Consider the following 22,914-nt stretch of genomic DNA (forward strand, 5'->3'; position numbering starts at 1 on the left):
TATGCCAACTATTACTAGTAGTTGATAGACACTATCTTGCTTTTATGCAGGGTAGTGATTTCTGTTGAATTTAGATCTGGATGAGAGTCAGAAGATGGGAACTGCTACCTCTCAGATGATGCTCTCCAAAGGAACTGGAGTTCTTAGTGCTAGACTGTGTGATATTTCCCACCACCACTCATTTTTTCTGACATTTTTGAGAATGGAACTGTGTAAAGTGTTGCATATACCTAAGAATAATTTTAATCTTGAGTTATTAGTGCACTTTGGAAATAAAGGACTGTTTTCTTTAAACAAGGTGGTATGTTTGGTTTGTTTGTTTTTTGTTTTCCTGTGGCCTGGTAGTATGTTTAGTTTCATCAGGTGTACTTTAAAGAAAGTAAATGTTTTATTTGAGTTGTGGACACTACCATAGGAATGCTTATGCCTGGAAACACTCAGACATTGGGGGTATGAAGGGAACCACAGACAAACTTTACTGGTTCTTAAGTCTTACAGGCTAATGTACCCTTTCTCCCTTTCAAGGTCTTTTGCATTTCCTGCTTCAAAAATGCAATACTGTGAGATTTTTTTAATGCTCTAATAGCCTTGTTTTTCTAATTTAGTTCTCTTGTGTTTAGTCTGACAATTTACTTTTTCCCGCCTTGCCCTCTTTTTGGAAGAGGAAGGCAAGTGATCATCCTTCAAACCTCAGCCACAGATTGCTAGACTAATTCCAAAAGAAATCAGTTGTGGTTTGTTTTTTTTCCCCATGGTGCATTTTAAAATGATCTAAGTTAAAAATAAATAAATAAAACTCCATAAATGAGCAGCTAAAAGGTTTTTAATTTGGCAAAACGCAAGAAAACGTTTTCCCTGCTTTTGCTGTTTTATTGTGAGGGTACCAAATACATTACTTGGGGTTTAAAGAAGTTTGCTTAAATATGAGCATTGTTGCATATCAGGCAAAGAAGGAGCTAGTTAAGACATTATTTCACTTTTCACTGTTTTTACCCAATCTCGGATTAAGCTGAGAATTTTGAGAGGACAAAATTGCATGATTCATCTTCCTATAAGATATAGAAAGAGAAGTTTCTGTGACTGCTGATGTTGCACATAATTTCATTTGGCTTTTAGTTTGTGAAGTTACTTCAGTGCTAAAAAGCAACATTTTATTGCTTGGAAAGTTGATAATTGCATCTGAATTTAAAAATCTAGAAAAATGCTGCTCACTGTTTGGTGCAAATACTTCTTCTCATACAGACACACAGATGGGTGCTACCTCTTTTGACACCATCTGGCTTATGGTTGCAATATGCAGAGTAAAATAACATTTGTGTCTAGAACTGTAATTTTTACCACAGGGCTGCTTTGGTTTTGAATACTGTCCAGATCCCTAATCGAAAGGTAATCCTTAGCTTTGACTATACATTTTGTAATAGATAAAGGAAAATGTCTAGAGAAGTCCAGACTTTACGGAGCTTCCAACTGGAAACAGTAGAACTCAGATGAGAAATTTATTCCTGGCCAGCAAATTTATTAGGGTTTTTTGTCTCTTTATTTTAGAGAATGTTAAGATAGAGGAGCAGATGACTAGGTCTTCTTAATAGCATTCACTTTAATTGTGGATCTGCTGTAATGTGACAGGATTTTGAGTTGCCCATAACCCGTAAGTGGATTATCTTAGAATTTCTTTCCCAGTAAACTCACTGAAGAAGAAAGTCATCTTAATTTACATTTGACGTTCTTAATTAAATGAAAGCTAGAAACTTTCTAATAGGAAACTTATTGTCCAGAGAAGACAGTAGACAAAGCAGGACTGGTATGCCACTCTCCTGCTGCCTGCTATTCCCTCAGAAGGCAGGTTTTTGCTTCAGGTTTAATTCTGGTTACTTAATGTAAATGTAAATATATAAATCTGTGTTTTGACTGTCTGCTCCCTGTTTTAACACTGCAGTCTTTCTTCATGAGGTGGAGACTCCCAGCTCCATGTTGTGACTCTTGTGTGTCCCATGTTTTCTCCCTTAAGTATGTCTTCAGTCTAAATGAGGAGGAAGCAACCTCTTCCCCCACATCTTCCCCTCCCTCAGTCACAGCACAGGGTTCAACTGAGTGTGGTCATTCTTTAAAGGCTGTGGAGGTGGGTGGGTGGATAATAATAAAAAAATGCACATGCATATATGCACAATATATAAAGCAATATTCCCTTTATATATAATATATTGTTATTAAAATTTAGTTATATTTGAAATTGCATTAGCATTAACTAACATTAATAAATACTGTTTTCCTTAATAACAATTAACATAACTTTAATAGAATTTGAATAATAATTTAACGTAACTAAAACTGTATATAGTACCTTACAAAACATATATAACGGGAATATTGGAATATTATCTGATGTTTAGTAAATAGGTTCTGACTAATTTTCTGAGGTTCATTGTGGATATGAGTTTCTGGTTTCATATCTTAGTTGTTTCCTTTTATGACAAGGAGCCAGCTTCTGATGCACTTAACAAAACTGCTGACTGCAATTTTTTGAACTGATGTGTGTGTCCCTCAAGGAAGCCCATCATGCGCATGTAACTGGTTGGACCTTTAGTTTTCAGTATCTAATGCTGATATGTCAAATTCTGATTAGGTTAATACTTGGACTTAATGGAAGATGGAGCATAATTCAACAGGATATTAACATTCTATAAGTGTTGGAACAACAGTTGAATTTAGGAATTGTCTGTATGTGGCTTCAGGATGAATTAACTAAAATGTTAGTTAAATCATGTAAATTGAAGTGTATTAGGCACTCACTTGGCTATTTATTTGCAAGCACAAGGCTTTAGTAAGGTGACTTAATGAGATACACAGCAAACTGAGGCCACTTCTGAGCATTTAAAACATGATAGCTTGGCATGAGTTCATGCTGAGTCTCAAATAGGAAAAAGTACAAATGTCACCCTGCTGTTACGCTAGGGAAGGAAATTGTGCTGCTGCCTTCAGATAAGAAGTTGGATTGTTTGTAATGATGGCAGGTTTTTTTTTGAGTGCTTACTTCTAAAAATGTAAGCTTGTAAATAACAGCTTTAGAAGACTTGTGTCTTGGGGCATTTTGGAAGTTTTTTGTAATATGTAACCAAAGATTATGGGAAATGATGGAATTTCAGTAAAAGAAGAGATTTGATAAAGACTTTGTGTTGTGTTTTGTTTTTGTCCCCTCCCTCCCACCCCAGTCCCATTGCTAGCAGTTATGAAGGCAGTTCCCGTGTGGCATCCCCACTGGACCCAAATGGACACTTTAATGTAGTCATTAAAGAGGAACCAGTAGATGACTATGACTACGAGTCAGGTATTTGCACACAAGGAATAAGTGTGAAACAGGAAGACACAGATGAAGAGACGGATGAGTATTCCAACACGGATGATGACGATCCCGTTCTACAAAAACACCTGATGAGACGCAGGGAAACAGATGGAATTGATGGAGAATTCAGGTCTAGGAAGCGTGTGCTAACCAGTCCTTCAGGTGTTGCCAAAGCAAAAATGTTAAAACTGGATAGTGGGAAGATGCCTGTGGTCTATTTGGAACCTTGTGCAGTCACAAAGAGCACAGTGAAGATATCTGAGCTGCCGCAGACCATGCTCTCTTCTTGCAAGAAAGAAAAATCCCCTTTGAGTGCAATACTGGATTCTTTGCCTGTGTGTTTTGAAAATCACAAAGGCTCTTGCTCAGGCACAGCCACTGTAACTGAGGAGTTGGTGATGAAAAAACAATCTCCTGGGAGTAAAATGTCACAGAAATACTCTTCAATCAGAGAGGCCCAGTGGGCTCTATCTAAATCACCTAATTTTAATCTCAGGGGCTCAGCAGGTTGTCACTTTTCAGCTAAAGAGATCTGTGGAAGAAAAAGGCCTGGCATACTGAAGAATCCTATGTCCCTGAAAAGCTCTGGTAGCAATCAAAACACCCTGTCATCAGTTACAACTAAAAGAGGAAGGCCACGGAAACTGAAAATTTCCAAGGCTGGTCGACCACCTAAAGGAATAGGGAAAACTGTAATAACAAGCAAGAACACCTCTCTGGGGCCTGGGAGCATCCTTCCAGATGTTAAGCCGGACCTTGAAGATGTTGATGGAGTCCTCTTTGTGTCCTTTGCATCAAAGGTAAAACCTGTTATGAGTAAAATTAAAAACCTTTTCTGATGTCTCATTTTTAAGCCCTTTCTATTTATAAGCTGAAGGCATATTTTCTTTTAAACTGAGTTTTGAGATTTACGGCCTCTTTCCAAACCTGTTGTTATTTTGTCCCTATGTTAATTGTAACATTTTCTTCTTAGCAACTTGGGGAGCAATAGTGGGATCTAGAGTTCTGTTTAAAAGAACACATACTTGTTTATTAAACAATGTCATGTTTTGAATATTTCAGTGGTACTTTTGATGTGGCCTAGTTTGCATCTCAGTCAGTGTTTTAAGGTATCTTATTCAAGGCTCTGTATGTATGTAGGAAGCTCTTGACATTCACACTGTTGATAGAGCTGGAGGAGAAGAGTCGCAGAATCTTCAGGCACCCTTACTGACTACGAATGATCCAGGTATGTTTTTGGAAGCGGCTGTTCCCTGCAAGAAGGGAATTTGTAAAAACACACTGGGAAATTAATCATTTAGGTCAATTTTTTGCATGGTAAATGTTTTTTATGTGTTCTCTCTTTTTTATTTTTTTGAGTAGACTGTCAAGCAAGAATACAAGTACTGGAAAAGGAATTGATGGAAGAGCTGAAGACCTTGAGGCATAAGCAAGTAATACATCCTAGCCTTCAGGAAGGTAAGCTGGCAGTGTAGATATTGTTGCACCTGGTTCTATATTATACTTAATCTTACCGATTTGGTAATTTCCTACTGAATGTAATGCTATGTATGCCCAATACAGCTGGGATCTGATTTTGGTTATTTTGTTTTTTCAAATGGAGGAAAGCATACAGGTGTGTATGTACAAATGTGAGAGTATGAGAGGAAATTTGTGTGAAACTGTCAATTTCCCTCTTGCCAGTTGTGGCAATGAGAGAGAATCTGTGGTGTCTGACCCATTTTTTTTCCTAGAGGCTTTAGAAGTAGTTTCAGCCAGCCAATAGAGATGTTTTCATTTTCACACATTCATGTTGCAAACTAGAAGAGGTGGAGGAGGCAAAAGATGAATCCTGAATCTCCAACAGCAGAGCAAGAGGCTGCATGTCATTGTAGGCCTCTTGCAGAAGATGCTGAGCCTTCAGACTTGAGGCCATGCCTGTTTTGTAATGAGCTAATTCTTGTAGAGAGCAGATAGAGTTGATTTTACTCCTCTATAGAAAATAGCCATTTTCTGGTAGGAGGGTAACTAGAGATCCAGAAACACTTAACTGAGACTACATTTGCTATGTTTGAGACCATATTGCTTTGAGTCACTGTAAATCCAGGTTCACTAGCCACATAAGAGGGCCAAGCAAGGTACTTCTAGTTGTGATCTTTCATTTGTATACAATATTATCCTGAGGTCAGATGGAAGAAAGTCAAGGATCAACACAGCAGAAGTTAATGTTCTCTCCAGTGATGATGTTGAAAATCATCAATAGTAGTCCTGAGACCAATGGTGCTAAAGAAGGCATCAGAGCAGAAGACGAAGAAATTGATCCAAGTGGAAGCATCATACCTCATGCTTTTGAGGTTCTGGCCCTGAATTTTCCAAACATTTAACTGTAGTGCTGTAGGGTTTGAGAGTCCAGATACTGATCTTGACTCTGATACTAGTTATTTTGGGTCCTCACAGTGCTTCTACTGTGAAGAACCCTGGATTATCCTGAATGGTCTGTCCATGGGGCAAGATGAGAACTAGCAACCATTGAAAGGGATGCCTTTGCGTCTTGCTGATGTTGAGCTGACATTCCTGTGTTCCACCTTTGCAAAGCACTCTAAGAAAGGTAGTAGAGAGCTCTTAAAGCTCCATATTGGATATGGTGGGAATGAGACAAGATAACCTATCCCCAGCTAGGTTGTACCTCAGTGGTGTAGCATCAGTGTTGACAGTTGTTTCGTGGATGTCTAAATGCAGTTTTCCCCTCCCATCATTCCAGAAATAGGCAGCCCTGTTTTCTAATGACCTCGCTGGCCAGCCTGCTCTCACTGGTCTGCATGTGTTGTGATATTTCAAGAATGGTGGTAAAATGTTTTTGGTAATGGTAAATGGTAAAATGACCCTTTTGTGGTCAGCTGCTGGCAATGCTAGGTACAGTGCTAAGCAAATGTTACAACAATGTTAAGGCTTTTCAGGATTATATTATGGGCCTCATAGATGTTATCTTTACCCAAGAAAAGTATAATAAAATCATGGTATGTTGTCAACCACAACACTAGCGAGGGGTATTTTACTCATAAGATGATCCTGAAATTGGGAATGTGTAAAACACATGTGCTTTTCCTCCAGCTTCTGAGCAGTGATGAAGTGTTTGGTGCTTTCTGAAGGGTGTTGATCAGCTCACAGATACTACAAAATGGACAAGAAAAATCAAGCATCAGGCTAAGAAAAAAAAGATCTGAAGAATTTTTACTTTCTTGAACGCTTGTAACCATCATTTACAGTGTTGAATGGTAATCTGCTGAGTGTGTTAAACGAAATTGTGAGTCAGCAATGAAGAGAATGACCCTCACCTGTCTAATTTTTAGAGGGAAAAGAAGTTATGTGAAGACTATTCGCAGTGAGAGCATTACTACAGACAGATACAGATGTAATTTGATCAGGCTGTGAAGTGAATTACAGTACATATATTTCAGTTGTTAGACTTCATCTGCTGCATGTGAACTGGAGTGAATCTTTATTCAGATTACCTTCACCTTCCAAAATGTTACAGGTCTTTTGCCTTCTGTTACAGACTTGAGATTGGGGAAGGAACACAAAGGTATTAATGGAGAGAAGAGGGATTGTTGTGGGTTTTTTTATTCTTCTCTCTCTTTCTCTCTCTCTTCGTCCCCCCAATATCATTGATAAGACATAAGAAAGCGTCTGATGAGTGGCTCTAGGCCAGTCTTAAGGGCTGTGTCTTTTCCCAGACATACTGATTCTAAATAGCATCTTGGAGCTTAGTGCAGTCTCATTAGCATTCTTGATTCCGATACTTGTTCTCCAAAATTTCTTGGCCACGGATCATAACTAATAGGTATTGTCATCTGCTACAGAACCAGGAAGTTCCCTTATGTCTGGAAGATGTGAAGTGCGTGTTTCTAAATGTGCCTTCAGCTCAGCCATTTTGTAGAAGCTTACTGGCTTTCTTGTCCTGACTGCAGTATGGGAAGTGGACATAGGAATTTTGATGTTAACTCTGCTTTTGGTTTTAGACAGTGTGGTTGAGAAGCTTAAGTTTCTTTTTGAGATTCACTGGTGGTGTGTTGGATCTGTGCCTGAACCTCACAATTACTGTTGATTTGTGAATTTAAGAAAATGGTGATTGTGGCTATCTAGATCCTTAGAGACACCAGGGCTGAAGTAAGAAGATGCATCAGAAAGAAAGGAATTCAACTTGAGCATGTTAGAAGAAAAGCTCCTGCTGGAGTACTGGAATGCTATGGGATACCTCTTCTACCGGAGCTAGTTTGAATCCCTTACTATATTACTGAAAATCAAAGGCACTGTTGTCAAGCATTGTATTTCAGATTTAGTGGCTGCATCTGGTGGAGAGGAGAAAGTTCTGAAGGAGATGGTTCTTCATTTGCTATTATTGGATTATAGCAACTGAAATTTAGCAGTACAGGGGATGATCGAAATTAATAAAAAATTATAATTCATGTATCATGTATGATGTTGTCTGTACTGACATATACTTACTGTTACCATTTATTTTCTCTAGGCTGTCTGCATTCATTACATGTTGCGCTTGTTAGAATCATCCTCTGTTTTTTGTCTGGGTGCTTTCTACTTCACAATCCTAAACTGAAATAGTTAATTTTGTGTATGGGTGATGTGATGTTTTTTTTTGTTTGTTTGTTTGAGTGTTAAACAAAGCGAGGCTTGTTTTTGAAGATGACAAAATAATTCAAATTGAGTGTCAAGAAAAATAAATTGTGTGCTCGTTACATTTTATTTAAATCGAGTTTGAAAAGAAATGGATGGCATCTTGACATTTGGCAGTTGACATGTTTTTATACAAAATGCTGGATTGACTTGCTTGTTGCTCATTTTCCCTATGTAGGTTTGAAAATTAAATCTCACTAGACTGTCTTTGATAACGGTATCTGTTTAAACAACCATGTCTGAGATTTGTTCCACGTTGAATGTTTTTGGGCTGCCAGTAGTCAGGTCACTGTGTTGCCACTTAGAAACTTAAACGTGTACCACCAACACAAGTTTTCTACTGTATGTGCAAATACTACTGTATGTGTCCTGAGCCTTGTCAAGTTGTACACTTTCAATTTCAAAACGCACATATTTAATATATGAATTTCAGACTTGTTGGCAATAGGACCAACATTTATAGGTTTCTATAGCTAAAAACCAAAACAGATCTCAACTACAGACTGTCAGCTGAATTTGATTGACAAGTCATTTTTTGAATTCAGTGTAACAATATTTTCTGAAATAGGTACTAAGTCAAATTTGCTAGCTTCTTTTTTTCTCAGCATTTCAGTGTCTATATTTGTTTTGCCATGGACAAAGATGCCTTTTGTGGCCGAGTCAAGTCTTTCAATTTAAGTATTTTTGGAAGAGTTAATGAAGGAAGTTGATGTAGGCATTTGTGGTGGCATCAACAATATGAATTGTTTAGTTTATAGCCGTTTTTTCCCTTTGCTTCAAAAAAAAAAAGGGTGTTTTTTCTGCAAACTGCCAAGCCTGGGAGAAAATAACCTACTGAGACCTGGATCGTTGATGAACTAGGCCTGAGAACGCTGTCTGAATACAGCTTTGTTTATATCATAATTTTCAAACATGCACGCACACTTCTTCAGAACTAAAATGTGGTTTGCTCTTGTCTCTTATTGCTGTTTGAAACTGAAGTGTGTATGGCATATGTTCTTGCACAAGAATAGATTTCAGTAGAGAAGGGGATATGTAAGTACCACTAGCAGGATTGATAATTTATGGAGTCATATGAAATATCAAATAGTCAGCTGGGTTGGTTCAGACAGTAACTCTAGCTTTCAAGGATATAAACAGTGCTAACTTCTTCAAAAAGTGAACAAGCAAAAACTTGTATTGCGAGAATTATTACAACACCGGCACTTTGGTTAATAAATTTCTGTGGAAACTTCAGTAGTAATCAAGAAAACTCTGAAAAGTAATTCCATTTTTTTCTTGATTTCATATTCCCTAAAATACTCTTTAATTCATACCTGCTGCAAATCCAGTATAAGTAACAGTTATAGTCACTAATACTTTTTTTCAGGTCTCTTAAAATGGTGGGTGAATGCTAGAAAAGCCTGTAGGTAACTTATTGGTTTACTATTTAGTAAATATCCTGACTGACTTTTTCCTAACATTTTGCTGCATGGAGACACTTACTGATACTTGCCTCTTGTAGTGGGACTGAAGTTGAATTCTGTGGACCCAACAATGAGCATTGACTTGAAATACTTGGGTGTGCAACTTCCCCTTTCCTACTCAAATTTCTCCTTGTGGAGCTATCCAGGAACCAATCCCAATTCTCCAGGTGGGTAGAATACAAATTTGCTGAAATCTCAAGTATTACCTTTTAATTATCAATGATCAGAAGGAGGGAATGGCCATTTAGTTGAACTTGATATTTTAAAGAGATTAAAGCAGTATTAAAATGACAGAATGTGAGAACTTCCTTAAGTTGTTATGCGCATACTGGCCAAGGAGTCCTGAGTAGTTCTGGCCAGATTGTCTTTAGCCTTTAATTTTGTGGTGGTTGTGATACAGTAATAGCATTTGTCTAGTTTATTTTATGCAGGCATGTTCAGTTTATTTGAGCTGGATTTTCTAAACATAAATATACACATTAGCTACTCTCAAATGGCTCAGAAAAAGTCTAAGCAGTCTACATTTCTCTGATGTTGCTCACATGCAAAACAAAAAAGTTATCTTTCACAGAGCTGAGTATCAGAGCTTTCCAGAAGAGCTTGAGGCACCACTTGAGGGCTAACCTATAACTTCATGATAAGTTTTTATTACGAAAGTGCTGACCAATTGTGGTTTTTTAAACTTTTATTTGGTATCCACACAAGTGCATTTCTCATTATAATGTGGCTATGATTCTAATACGGTTCGTAGATACTATTTTTAACAATAAACTGGTTGGACAAAGTATAGGGGTGCTTACCTTTCTCCTACTTACTACTTCATCTTACTTTAATATTCTGATTACTGAGTCAGTCTTATATCTGCTGCTTTTGGGAGCTGGTAAAGAGGCAGACGTTGTATCTCAGATTTGTTTACACTGCAAAAGAGGCAGATACAATTCAGAAGACCTCAGTCAGCTCGGTGTCAAATGTGATTGTTTTCTAGCCTAGCAATATGTAAAACAGCCACACAGATCCCTTGTATTTTTACATGGTAACTTAGCTCCCAGAGCGGCTGGATAACTTGAGAGAGATGCCGCTGTTTGCCTTATGTGATTATTCCCTGTCTCTACCCCTAATTAATACTCACCTGAATTTGACAGAACAGCAAACATCATAAGTTCCTACAGGTCTTATAACAGTCATTGACTCAATTGAGGGGAGACACTCAAATTACTTTCCTCACTGAGAGAGGTTGTAGTATCCGCTCAAAACCTGCCTGTTCCATTTTAGCCTACTAGCTGATTTGCCTGTTTTGAATTTTGGAATCAACCGCTTGCACCATTGCGAAGGACACTAAAACCGAAAATACAGAAGACGTCTTTTGTATCAGGTAGCAGATGCATGGCAATACAGCAGAACTCTACAGGAAGCTTGGCTTTAAGTGTTCTGTTAATTAAAAAAAAAAAAAGTAAAGAGCCAAGTCTCTTTATTCAGCCTTTTGATTTTCATCTATCCCTGAAGAGAAATAAGCAGAGTTTGCTAGGACATCGATAAAAATCAAGCTTAGCTCATAAACTGAGGCTACCTTTCTTCTTTTCCAGATACCGGATTTCCTTTTGTTTCCAGGACAGGAAAGACAAACGATTTCACAAAAATCAAAGGCTGGCGAGGGAAGCTTCATGGTGCTTCTAGAAATGAAGGTAAAAAAAAAAAAAAGAGATCAGTATACATATTTCCAGCACGTGGCCTTTTTCTTGACTTTCCATAGGTCTTGCAGTTTGGTGATTGTGTGTGTCTTAATGAGAGTTTTATTTTTTTTATATTGAAACTGTTATGAATAAAGAATTTTTTCATGCTGATTCCGTGGTTAGAGTGGGGGTTTATGAGAGAATAGAGAAACTTACTCTGAGTAATATAAAAAAAAAAAAGTCTGTTTTACACAGAAGGCTTGAGTGAAGATCAAAGGTGTAATAGTTTTGATTTTGTTTTTCAGTTTTGAGTTTACTTGGAAGTATGGTAACTTCAGAATTCTGTTGCCCCAGGGACCCTAATGAACTAGAGTAATTTTCATTAATATCAGCGTATTTTTAATTCCAGTTAGAGTAGATATTCCTTACATATTTGATTACTTTGCCCTGCCTAAGGGAGAAATGGATATTTGGCAATTTGCCAATTTTCACTTAATATTTAGGTTGAATATTTATATTGTATCTTCTGCCCTTTCATACAATGTTGTGTTGGCGTATTCCAGATGTATTGTGGTGTACCAGGTAGGCTAACTGTTCAGGACAAAGAAAGTAGTTGCTTAGAAGCACTGCCTGTTGAAGGCTTAATGTTTTTCTGAACAAATATATATGTAAAATCTCCACAAAAACAGTTGTTCAGACAGCTGGTTGTGTTTCAGTCTGGATTATATTTGGTGTGCCTGTGTTGTACTTTTAGAAAAGAATTGTATGTATAGTTTTAGAGAGGTATTTATCTATTCTATATTGTTTAATTATTGTAAGATTTGTCAGTATGATTTTCCAGGAGCTAGTTAAAGTGCTTTTTATTTGTTTAGGTGGCAGCTCAGAAGGTTCCTTGAAGAATCGCTCAGCGTTCTGTAGTGACAAGCTGGATGAGTACCTGGAAAATGAAGGGAAGTTGATGGAAACGAGTATGGGATTCTCTTCGAGCACTCCCACTTCTCCTGTGGTTTATCAGCTTCCTACTAAGAGCACTAGCTATGTGCGAACACTCGACAGCGTTTTAAAGAAGCAGTCCACCATAATTCCATCAACATCTTACACTTTCAAGCCTGTTCCTCTGTCATCTACCTCTAGGAAGACAAAGACTCAAAACAGACAGACTTCTGCAAACAGTAGAGTAAAATCATCTTACAAGCCTATACTGCCTTCACCTTTTCCTGCAAAACAGAAACAGAACTCATCAGGGGAAAAGGCTGCTAAGTCTGTCTCAAATAGCAGTTTGACTAACCAAGCAGATGGTTTCGTGGTGCCAGCTCTGGATGAAAACGTACTTCCAAAACAGATTAGTTTGCGCCAAGCACCACAACAGCAACAATCAGCTCGTCCACCAGGTTTGTCTAAATCTCAAGTGAAGTTAATGGACTTGGAAGACTGTGCTCTCTGGGACGGCAAACCACGGACCTATATTACAGAAGAACGAGCAGATATCTCTCTGGCAACCCTGCTTACAGCTCAGGTAGATCCTTAATAGTTCTTTTCCTTTCTGTACTGTTGCTTTGCCAAATCTGTGCACTTATTGATGTTGCATATAGATGCAGAAAATAAGAGTGAAGCTGCTAAGGAGCATGACAAAGCATGATGTTCCTTTGTGGTGTAGTCTTTGCAGTGAAAGTTGAGAAGTGCTGACTTAGCATTATGTGAAAAAACCAATTGTGATAATAGTGTGTTGATATGAATCATTAATAATTTGAGTTATCTCAAATTTTCACTGTTTAAAAATTCTGGTTAATACAATTGTTATTCAGTAACTGCATTTCCCTACTATTTGTCACTTTTTTTTTTTATGGTTGAATTAACTGCGAAAATAACCTGGTCATGTAACTTGGTTGTGACATGGTAACCTCTTTTGCTTTCTTCACATTCTACTTATGACCAGGATGGTTCAGCTGTCTCAAATGGCCTCTCAGAAGACTTCAAATGCGAACTCTCCTCTGTTCTGCCTTTTTTCAGTATAGATGACAAATTTTCCTATGTGAGCCATGTAGCTGAAGGGGTTACTCTAAATGAACTTTGAATAGCAATTTTGCATGTGATTGATTTAATCTTACTAAAATTTCCTCGTACTAAAATTTGAAATATATACTTCTTTAAAACTTTTTTTTAGGCTTCTCTCAAAAACAAGCCTATCCACAAAATAATAAGACGACGAGCACCTCCTTGCAATAATGATTTCTGTCGGCTGGGTTGCATATGTGCCAGTCTAGCGCTGGAGAAACGTCAGCCTACCCACTGTCGCAGGCCAGACTGTATGTTTGGTTGTACTTGCTTGAAGAGAAGAGTGTTGCTTGTGAAGGGAGGATCAAAACATAAGAAAATAATGAAAAAGGCTGTACGTGGAAATCTTGTGTTCTATGGAACACAAGAAAATCAGCAAGAGGATGAAGATGTGGAAGAAGAGGGTGATGGGGAGGAAGATGAGCTAAAGCATAAAGATAAGAAGAAGAGAAAAAGGGTGGAATACAGTGAGTATTGCTGGGCAAAAGTGATTACTTGCAGCTTTGAAGGAAGCATCTATCTTGATGGGCATTTTTATTAGGACATAGTAGTGATGACATTTCTAAATCCAGACATTGGGAGTCAGTTCCAAGAGGTGTCTGCAACATCTGCTTTTGTATAGCTGACTAGCAGGAAGTAACACCTTTTCCCTTTTTTTTTAACTCTTATCTGATCAGCATTTTGGGCACTACTTAGTCGTTTATTGTGATGAAATAGCTGGAGTTTCTTTTGATACTCTTGCTTAACTCTCCAAATATCTTTAAAGACTAATGATACAATTATTGCTATCATGGCCGTAATCTTCACTGTCATAGTACTGTTTTCTTTCACTCTTACCAAGTGAGTATCTAGAACTGTATTATCAGTTGCTGTACATAGCTGCATAGTTCACTGACTTCAGTGGAAATATAGTGATTTACAGTAGTTTCAGATCTGGCCTAAGGTATTCTTAGAAAGCCACATTGGTACAAAATGACAATGAATTTATGCTTTCACTTTCTTGCTAGTAGTACTTCTAGCAATAGCTAAAAATGAACATGGTGTTATCTGATGTTCCACTGGAATAAGTGAATTTTTTCATAGAGCTGTAGTATAAAGTCTGGGGTTTTGAGGAGTGTTTGTAATTTTAAGTATACAGCATCAATGAAGATCACTAATTCTTCATTATTTTTCTGTATCTTCTATTACAGTACAACTGGGAAACAATAATTAGTGCAGAATCATTTTAACTTTCATTTTCTCTTTCTTGTGGACAAATCCCAGTCACTTTTGGCTAGAATTTACAGACAAGAAAAACAACCAGTAGTCTTTTCTGACAGTATGAACTAGGGATTGCTGCATGGCTAGACCTCAGGCTCAAACAAAAATTTTTGTTACTGCTGTATTAGGTGATGTTTCATTTATAAGTAAATTGTGGGGGTTTTTTCCTCTTTTTTCAGCGATCTGTGACTCGGAGCCAGAACAGCCTATTAGGAATTGTCCATTGTGGGTGAAAGTAGAAGGTGAAATAGATCCAGAGCCAATTTACATCCCAACACCATCTGTTATTGAACCAGTTAAATCTGCAGTACTGCCCAACCCTGAAGTCTTGCTTTCTAGTAAGCATAGATCTTCCAGTGGAATGAAATCAGGCAGAGTGTATACTCCTAAACCCAATCCAGTGGTAAGAAAGGAAAAGAGATGCATTTGTTTTTCTTTGTATTGAAAACTTGTTTTTCTTTGTATTGAAAATTAAACAAACACTGCCAAAAGCTTCTGTGCTAGTCCATTTTAGATGAAACTTGAGATGAAAACCTGACAGCCCATAAGTATGTTGGTAAGGTAGGATGAATTGAGTGTGTATAAATCTTTAACTGTGTACATCTTCTGTTGAGAATTTACTGTAGCAATACGCAGATGGTGAAAGGTGATTGTGATTCACTAATAGCCTCATTTAAAAAATGCAATAATGTATGCTATTTCTGGCAATATGATTGCTGGTCCTGTAATGTTTGTATAAGTTGTTAGCTGCATAATGAAGCCTCTCTGATTAATGAATTACTTGAAAAAAAATGTTGGGATACAGACACACAGTGTTCAGTGTAGTTCTGGAGTTTCTTTTTTTGTTCTTGTTTGAGGTTTCAGTGCCAATGTTGGAAGACTGCATTTGCCTCTTCTCTCACCTTAGCATCTAACAACAGCAGTAGAGTTGGGTCTAGTTATGTCTGAAGAACAAACGTACCAGAGTTGCTATTTAATGTATACCAGAGAATGTTAAACAATGCATGGCGCTTAAGACTCATTTCCCCACTTAGAAGAGTATCTGAATGAGTTTGGGGTTTTGGGGCTGGTGGTGGTCTGTTTCTGCCCCCGCCCTGAATTTGGAGGCAAGATGTAGACTGGGCTATGTGATACTAAAAGGGTGGATACAGCTTTAAATGCTAGGCCTTTCTTTTGACATTTACTATTGAAGCATTAATGCTGAATTGCTGTTAGAAAGCAAAACTGTTTCATGAGTCTAATGTGCATCTAGAATGGAGAGGTTTTCTTTTTTCTTTTTTCTTTTTTTTTTTTTTTGGTAGATTCGAGAGGAGGACAAGGATCCTGTCTACTTGTACTTTGAAAGTATGATGACTTGTGCAAGGGTCCGAGCATATGAACACAGAAGACAGGAGAAAAAGCAACAGAAAGACAAAAGTGATCCACAAAGTTCTAGTATAAAGGTAAGAAGTCACACTGTTATGTATTACAGAACTGGTAGAAATTTTGAAAATGTTTAATTTTTTCCTGGGAAACTGCTATGTGACATGAAGGCTTGAGTTGTATTGGTGATAGGGCTGTGGAGCTCAGAGCCTAAATCACCTCGTAGTGCTGGTAGACTTATCTTTTTACTATGATAGAAATTGTCCTGTCTGTGGAAATTCCTGGCTGCCAAGTGCATTATTATGTAAGACTTAAATGTTCATTGTTAACAGAGCTGTTCTAACATGAAAATTGTAACATTGACAAAGTTAGTGTATGTGTTATGATTTGGAGTGACAGTATGGTGAACTAATTTATTTTGTGATGTGATGTTTAGTATGGAAGAGAAATACACAGGATTAATGTTTTTCTTGCACTTCTTTCCTCCCACAGGAGCATGAACCAGAGCTTCAGTCTCCTGAGAAAGCAACCTGTGAGATAGACAAAGACAGTGATAAATCAGGAGGTAAGAGCCAAGTCTTGAGTATAATTCAGTCTCTTGGTAGTTCCACATTTTCGTGGTGTTTTTTGTGTTGCATTTATTTTTTTAAAAAGTTGCAGCTAATGATGAAACAAAAGTCCATTTGCTGGGGAAGTTATTGCAGTTGTCAATAAAAATCTTATGATGTGCTTACAGTTTCCTGTTTTCTTAAGCATTTGTGTGTGTGTCACATGGGAGATACAGCAGGCTAAATACCCATTACTTGCTGTTGCTCTGAGGTTAAAATGACCAGTATTACAGCAGCTTGTTTAGCAATAAAAGATTATACTGTACAGCATACTTGTCTTCCAGAGCGATAATTTAGATACTTGGGAAGAAATGGAGTTCACTGTTCATGGTTTGTCTGGGTTGGTTTTTTTCCTCTTTTTTTTTTTTTCATTACTATTACTTTGTAGTTACTGAAGAATTAGTAAATGTCCAAGTGGGAGGATGAGATCCTGTGAGAGTGGGATCCTCATGTTCTCCACTTAGAACTGTATGGGACAAGGAAGTGCCTATACTTTCTTTGGAGTTGTTTGATGTTGAATTCTTTTAGTTCAAGTTGAAAGGTTGAATTGAAGTTTTGCTACGTGATATATATTGGGTTTGAGTTTCTAGTTCATAAAGAAGTAGGCTAGACATCTGTGTTCTCGTTCAGTCTGAAGTGGCCCATATCATGTTATGAACTTTAAAATGAAACATACACTAAAGGCATTGTGTCATCCACTAATGAAATATAGCTGTCTTTTTGAGCTGAATTTTTTCACGGTTTGATGTATACAACAGCGCACTCTACATTTAAGGATGGGAATGGAAAAATAATACAACTAGTTGAAAATGCTGGTGAATTGGTAGGTGAAATCAAAATGGCCAGGACACAGGGCTCAACATCCTTACAGTTTTGAAAAAAAAGTGACATTGGATCTCTAATGACAACAAAAGGTCATGCTTCTGTTTATACATCTTCTGCAAACACAGTTCTGCTAGTGGCATGTTTGCCTCTCGTACTGTTATAGGACACTAGTCCTTTTCTGACTCCAAGAGAAAAGTGCCATCTCTCAAATAACCAGCGATGCTTTCTTCTGCATGTTGGTGTTGCTTGGAGATCTTTCATCCATGTACTGAAACAACCCAGCTTTGTTTAGCTTGTGATGCAATGGGATACAACTCGAGATGGTATGGCTGCAGGGAGTGAACTGTGAGAACGTTACTTTAGTTTTGCATTGAGTTTTTGCTTGCTTGTGAAGCTCTGCAAGGGGAAGTGATGCTTTGAACAGTTCTTTTACTTATTGTTGCCCTGCAGCTGAGACAAGGGTGGAGGTGTGGGCAGAATAAAACTGTTTTAATATCCAGGTGATTAAAATGCCATAGTATTGCAGAAACCTATTTCAATTCTTTCTCAGAGAAAAGCTGGTGGTCTTCCCGTAGTGAGGGGGACTCTTCCTCTACCTCCTATGTTCATCACACCACTCCAGGTGGACCAACCAAACTTATCGAGATTATCTCTGACTGCAACTGGGAGGAAGATCACAATAAGATCTTGACCATCTTATCACAGCATATCAACAGTAACGCGCCACACTGCCTCAAAGTCGGTAGCTTCATTATTGAATTGGCTTCGGAACACAAGGCCCAGGATGAGAACCACCCTCCTGTCTACTCCTCCAGAGTGAAAATTTCAGTGCCGTCCTACCAGGACAAGGACGAGAAGCCTGAGATACCTGTCTTGGAGACTCCTGATAGCGGAGTGCCGTCACACAAAACCCCAGAAAATCTAAAGTACTTGCGGGCAGACACATTGGACAAACTGCAGGAGAAGTTGCATGGGGGCAAAGGCTTGCCTTTTTATGCAGGCATTTCTCCTGCAGGAAAGCTGGTCGTCTACAAACGCAAAGCTAATATGAGCCCCTCAGGCTTGATTCAGGTGGGTCCCTCTGCCTTTACTGTGGAGATTAGATTCAGTTTCATCCAGCATCCCAGAACTCCTTGAAGGGGAGAGCACTCTTTAATTTGTCTACCTAGTCTTTTGCCTGTCCAGACAAGGATTCTTAGTGTCTAGTGGCATTCCTGCCTCTCCATAAGCTTGTTCCTTTCAAGATTGACTCAATAACAGGAAATCTGATTAGAAGTCTGAAATCTGATGGTTTGGCTTGTCCTTTTGGCCATTTGGGTCTTGGTGGCCCAAGCACAGAACCTCTTTCAACATCTTTTTAGTCCTTTGGAAAACTCGCTGCGTTTGACAGATAATACTTCTAAATAAATGTCTGTTAGAGGTCACAAAAAGAATATCTTCTGAGGACATGCATGCTGGGACAAAACTTTAAAATGGAACTGTAAACATTAAATTGCTTTTTGCTACAGCTTACTGTTAATCTTCACTAATAGCCTGCGAGTAGAATATATGTTGTCCATCAGGAGACTTCATAGAACATAAGTTCAAAGTGAGTCCTTTCCCTGCACATTCATGCTGCCAGCTTGGTCTTATGAATTGGTGGTAGGAACTGTAGGGCTAGGATGAAGATCTTTTTCAATCAAAGGTATTTGTGGTTATGGTAACACCACTTTCAGAGAAGGCATATGAATTAGAAAATAAGAGTAAAATTTATTTTCATGATACTTTGCAGATATGGCACCTTCACAAAGAGACGCTAGTGGAGAGAAAAAAATATAGGGGGAATTTTCTTATTTTTAATAAAAGTTGATCAATAAAAAGAGTCAAGACCTTATTTAGTAGATTGTTAGGTGTATTTGACTTTTAGAAGGTATTACAACCTGAAAGTAAAATGCAGCACTACCAAAACTTCCTGTTGACCAGTAGGCTTAAAGCCTGACATTCAGAAAGATGTTGTTTCTTCTCTCCCATATAGTCAGTTACCACTACAACTCTGAATTTGAAGTTAGTCAACTCAAATACCTTAATTACAGTATCAAATGACAGTAGGGATAAGAAAAAAGCTGATAAAGCTTTTACAATCTCTTTAGAGTTTTGTCCCAACGTATATGACTTGAGTATTCTTTCTTCTGTAATGCTAGATGTTAATTATGAGAATTTTATCCAAAATTGTCCTCAAATTTGGGAACCCATTTTTATTCAGGACTGTAGCATAGGTAAGGGACGGGAAAAATAAGTGCTAGCTTCACTCTTGTCTAATTTTGGTGATTTCACATGCTCCTTTGGACTCTGAGATTCTATGCGAGAGTCTTGAGTAGCATCTAAAATCTGTATTATAAAGTTATAACAGAGTTGTTTGAAGTTCTTCTGGGCAGCAAGGAAATTGGGAATTCCCCTTCTGAATTGCAATGGTTTTTTGAAAAGGGCACTTGGAAGTCCCATGGAATGAAACACCTCTCCAGAGGTGGTGAATTAGCATTCTTTTCACAAAATTTCCCTTTTCCACTTTTTTCAGGTTAATGATAAAAGGTTTCCTCAGGCCAAACTGCTTTTGGGACAGATGGGGGCATTACATCCTGCCAATCGGCTAGCAGCTTATATCACAGGCAGGCTGCGACCCACAGTACTCGGTGTCTCAACCCTCAGTACTGTGATCTCCAAGGTAGCATCCAATGCTAAAGCAGCTGCTTCTGTGACACCATCAGTCCAGGTGCCCACAACATCAACTCCCAAAACTACATCTTCCACCAGCACTACTTCAACCCCCACTGTGACGACTCTGAAAACCCATGTCCCAGCACAGAGACAGATAGGTAGGTTGGAACTTATTACTGTGTTTTAAATTGCGTGAAGCTGAAGTAAAAAGTGAGTGTACAGCATTGCCGTTGATTTCTGTGCAACAGTGCATGCTGCCTTTGGCTGCATTGCCAACCTAAACTGCCTCTGCAATAAATAACCTCTTTAAAGCAGAAAGTTTTATTTTGACTTCAGAATAAGATTACAGATGTTGACTAGTATTTTATTAATGCTACTAGAGCATATTTTCAAGAGACAAGGACAAGTGGATGGAGACATGCTGAATGTTAAGCTTGGATTTCTGTTCCAAGAGTTTTCCTTACTATGATTTTTAGTTGCTTTTCATCAAGCATGGATTTAACTGGAAATAAGTAAAGGATCACTCAAATCTGTGGTTCTTCGCTGTTAGTTTTTCTGATGATGTTGCACTTACAATTGGAATTCCTGTGACCACCAAAGATGTGTGAAGCAGCAGTGAAAGACTAAGATGGTCCAAATCTGGATTAGCAAAACAACAGGTGTGCAGCCAATAACCACACCGGCCTGTAATCTCATTGGATTTCACAAGCTAAACAGGGTTGGACTTAGCACTTTGAGTGAAAAAGAGAGAGTATTGGAAGAAGCATGTGGTGCTTGGTCTGAGTTGGTACTGGAATGGTTACCCCAGCATGGCAAGAGAGGAAATTGCCTTTAACTATTACGTTTTGCATGAGTTTAAAAAAATATAAAAAAAAAAATCTAGTGCCCATCCACATATTCTCACACGTTAATTAAAGACCTGAAGAAGCTTTGCAAGAGAAAAGGATGTTACCTGTGTCCTGGCAAAACTTTAATTTCTGATTGATTGTTTTGTTTCTTTCTGCCTAAATTTTCATTGCCATGTAAATGGGTGTGTTGTTTTTCTTGTCCTGTAATAAATTCTTGTTTTGTGTGTTTATGCAATATTAAAGAGCTGACTGCATTTCATTGATGGGTAAAGTGATTGTTGCATATATGATTTAAGTGTACTAGCATATTCTGCGTTAAAAATGCTATATGCATAAATAATTACGATATCTCAGTTGGGCTTTCTTCATAATCTCTGTGCTGTTGTACTCATCTGTAGGCATCTGGAGTGATGTAGATGTGTAGTATTCTGATCCTTTGGAGAGCAAGGGATGAGGGAAGGGATCTTCCCAATACTCATTACTTGCCAGTGGTTAAATTTGTCCCTCAGTTGCACGAATGTCACTGCAATGAGAAAGTGACGTGGCAAACTCTCCCTCACGCTCCCTTCCCCCATGGCTGTGTAAAATGTGGATACAGTAGAAGGGGGATGAAAACCAAGAAGCGGTCAAGATCACACAAGACGTTACAGGAAGAATTTGAGGTTTAGAACATAGTTTGAGCCCATTATTTCGCTTAGGTGTTTGTTTTCCTGCACTGTAATTAGAATTGTCAGTTCATAGTTTCACAATAAAGAACAACCCCTCAAGACCTGATTCTTTTGTGTGGCCAGGAAGAAATGCAACAAAAAGCCATAGAAGTGGAATAAAGCAGACATATTTCTAATATGTAAGGCATGTTCAGGACTGCCATAGAGGTTTCTGTTTAATTACAAGATTCAAAGAAAATGGAGGCTCAAATTCGTGCTGAAATTACAGTTGTAGCACATCATGAAAGGCAAAGAGGAAATCTATTAAAATTTTGACCTGCAAGTTTTTATTTGCAGCTGCCCGACCCTCACCTGGTGGTGTGTTCACACAGTTTGTGATGAACAAAGCCGGAGCTCTACAACAGAAGATTCCTGGAGCGAGCACACGCCAGCCTGTATCAGGGCCACAGAAGTTCAGTATCAAGCCTATGCCAATAATGGTGGTCGCTCCTGTGGTTCCCTCAAGGCCATCTCCAGCTCAATGCACAGTCTCTCCTGGGGTCACCGCAGCCACCACTACTTCTCCAGTTACTGTGGAAAGTACCAGTGTGGCAGCATCTACTGTGACCACTCCTAGCCAAACAAGAGCTAATGAACCTGTCTGCTCTCCTCCTGCAATTACAGTCACAGCTGCTTCAGCAACACCTGGAATCAACACCTGTACTACTCCCTCATCCAGCACTCCTACTACCACTGTGAATATAACAAAAGCAACAGGGATTGTTGCACCAGTAGCAACGACATCATTCCCTAAAACTGTAATAACACCACCAACTGTTACTTGTCCTGTTGTCACAACATCCACTTCTACAGTTGTGTTAACAACAACTGCAACAGCTACATCTGTGGTGACCACACCAACTTCCTCTGCTGGCTCTGTTCCAATTATAATATCAGGAGTTAATTCTAGTCCTTCGCTGAATTCAAAAAGAGGTAAGGCTTAGGGACTTTGGGAGATTATTGCAACTCTTTTTTTATTCTGCCTCCTTCATAGCTGGAATACAGTCTGCAACTGTAGAACCCAATTTAAATATAGATTCACTTCCCTCACCCTTCTTTCCAAAATAGGATAAGAAATGTAATCTCTTAAATTGCTTGTTTTATTCCAGCCTGAGCCGGTAGAGGAGGAAAAAAAAATGTAGCTATCTGGTCAGTGACTGCTATGAATTGAGCTGGAAGTCTCACATCAGTTCTTGGTCCATAGAAATGTATAGCACAGTTATGACTGCTAGAATTTCACTGTTGGCATAGAGCCCAAGAAGTAGGTATGAAATTACTTTCTTGTTAACATGGGTGTCTTCTGAGTCATGGTTAAGAAATGTCAATGGAACTGCATGAAAAAGACTGTTCTGGCCTGGCTGGTTCTATGTCCTGGGAATAAAAAGAAGAAAAATTACTTTCTAATAAA

The 22,914-nt window shown here is 38.4% G+C and overlaps 1 protein-coding gene across 16 annotated transcripts in view; it reads left to right on the forward strand.

The window, feature by feature from the left end:
• Positions 1-22,914, forward strand: part of MGA (MAX dimerization protein MGA) — a 64,539-nt gene that overhangs the window by 17,313 nt on the left and 24,312 nt on the right. For 9 of the 16 annotated variants that reach the window (XR_012586691.1, XM_074584619.1, XM_074584624.1 and 6 more), the window contains exons 3-15: positions 3,210-4,140; positions 4,481-4,568; positions 4,703-4,798; positions 9,516-9,644; positions 11,061-11,159; positions 12,020-12,663; positions 13,312-13,669; positions 14,642-14,865; positions 15,764-15,904; positions 16,317-16,389; positions 17,808-18,328; positions 19,812-20,109; positions 21,804-22,439. Coding sequence is in view for 15 of the 16 variants with exons in the window: in XM_074584619.1 (XP_074440720.1) it covers positions 3,210-4,140; positions 4,481-4,568; positions 4,703-4,798; positions 9,516-9,644; positions 11,061-11,159; positions 12,020-12,663; positions 13,312-13,669; positions 14,642-14,865; positions 15,764-15,904; positions 16,317-16,389; positions 17,808-18,328; positions 19,812-20,109; positions 21,804-22,439 (4,238 nt within the window). In the remaining variant the exon portion in view is untranslated. Of the gene's footprint in view, positions 1-50; positions 292-3,209; positions 4,141-4,480; positions 4,569-4,702; positions 4,799-9,515; positions 9,645-11,060; positions 11,160-12,019; positions 12,664-13,311; positions 13,670-14,641; positions 14,866-15,763; positions 15,905-16,316; positions 16,390-17,807; positions 18,329-19,811; positions 20,110-21,803; positions 22,440-22,914 lie in introns of those variants that run through there. The other 7 variants (XM_074584629.1, XM_074584630.1, XM_074584631.1 and 4 more) reach the window with 4 other exon arrangements.

This window comes from Larus michahellis, chromosome 4 (assembly GCF_964199755.1).
Source record: "Larus michahellis chromosome 4, bLarMic1.1, whole genome shotgun sequence".
In the NCBI taxonomy this organism is placed as follows: domain Eukaryota; kingdom Metazoa; phylum Chordata; class Aves; order Charadriiformes; family Laridae; genus Larus; species Larus michahellis.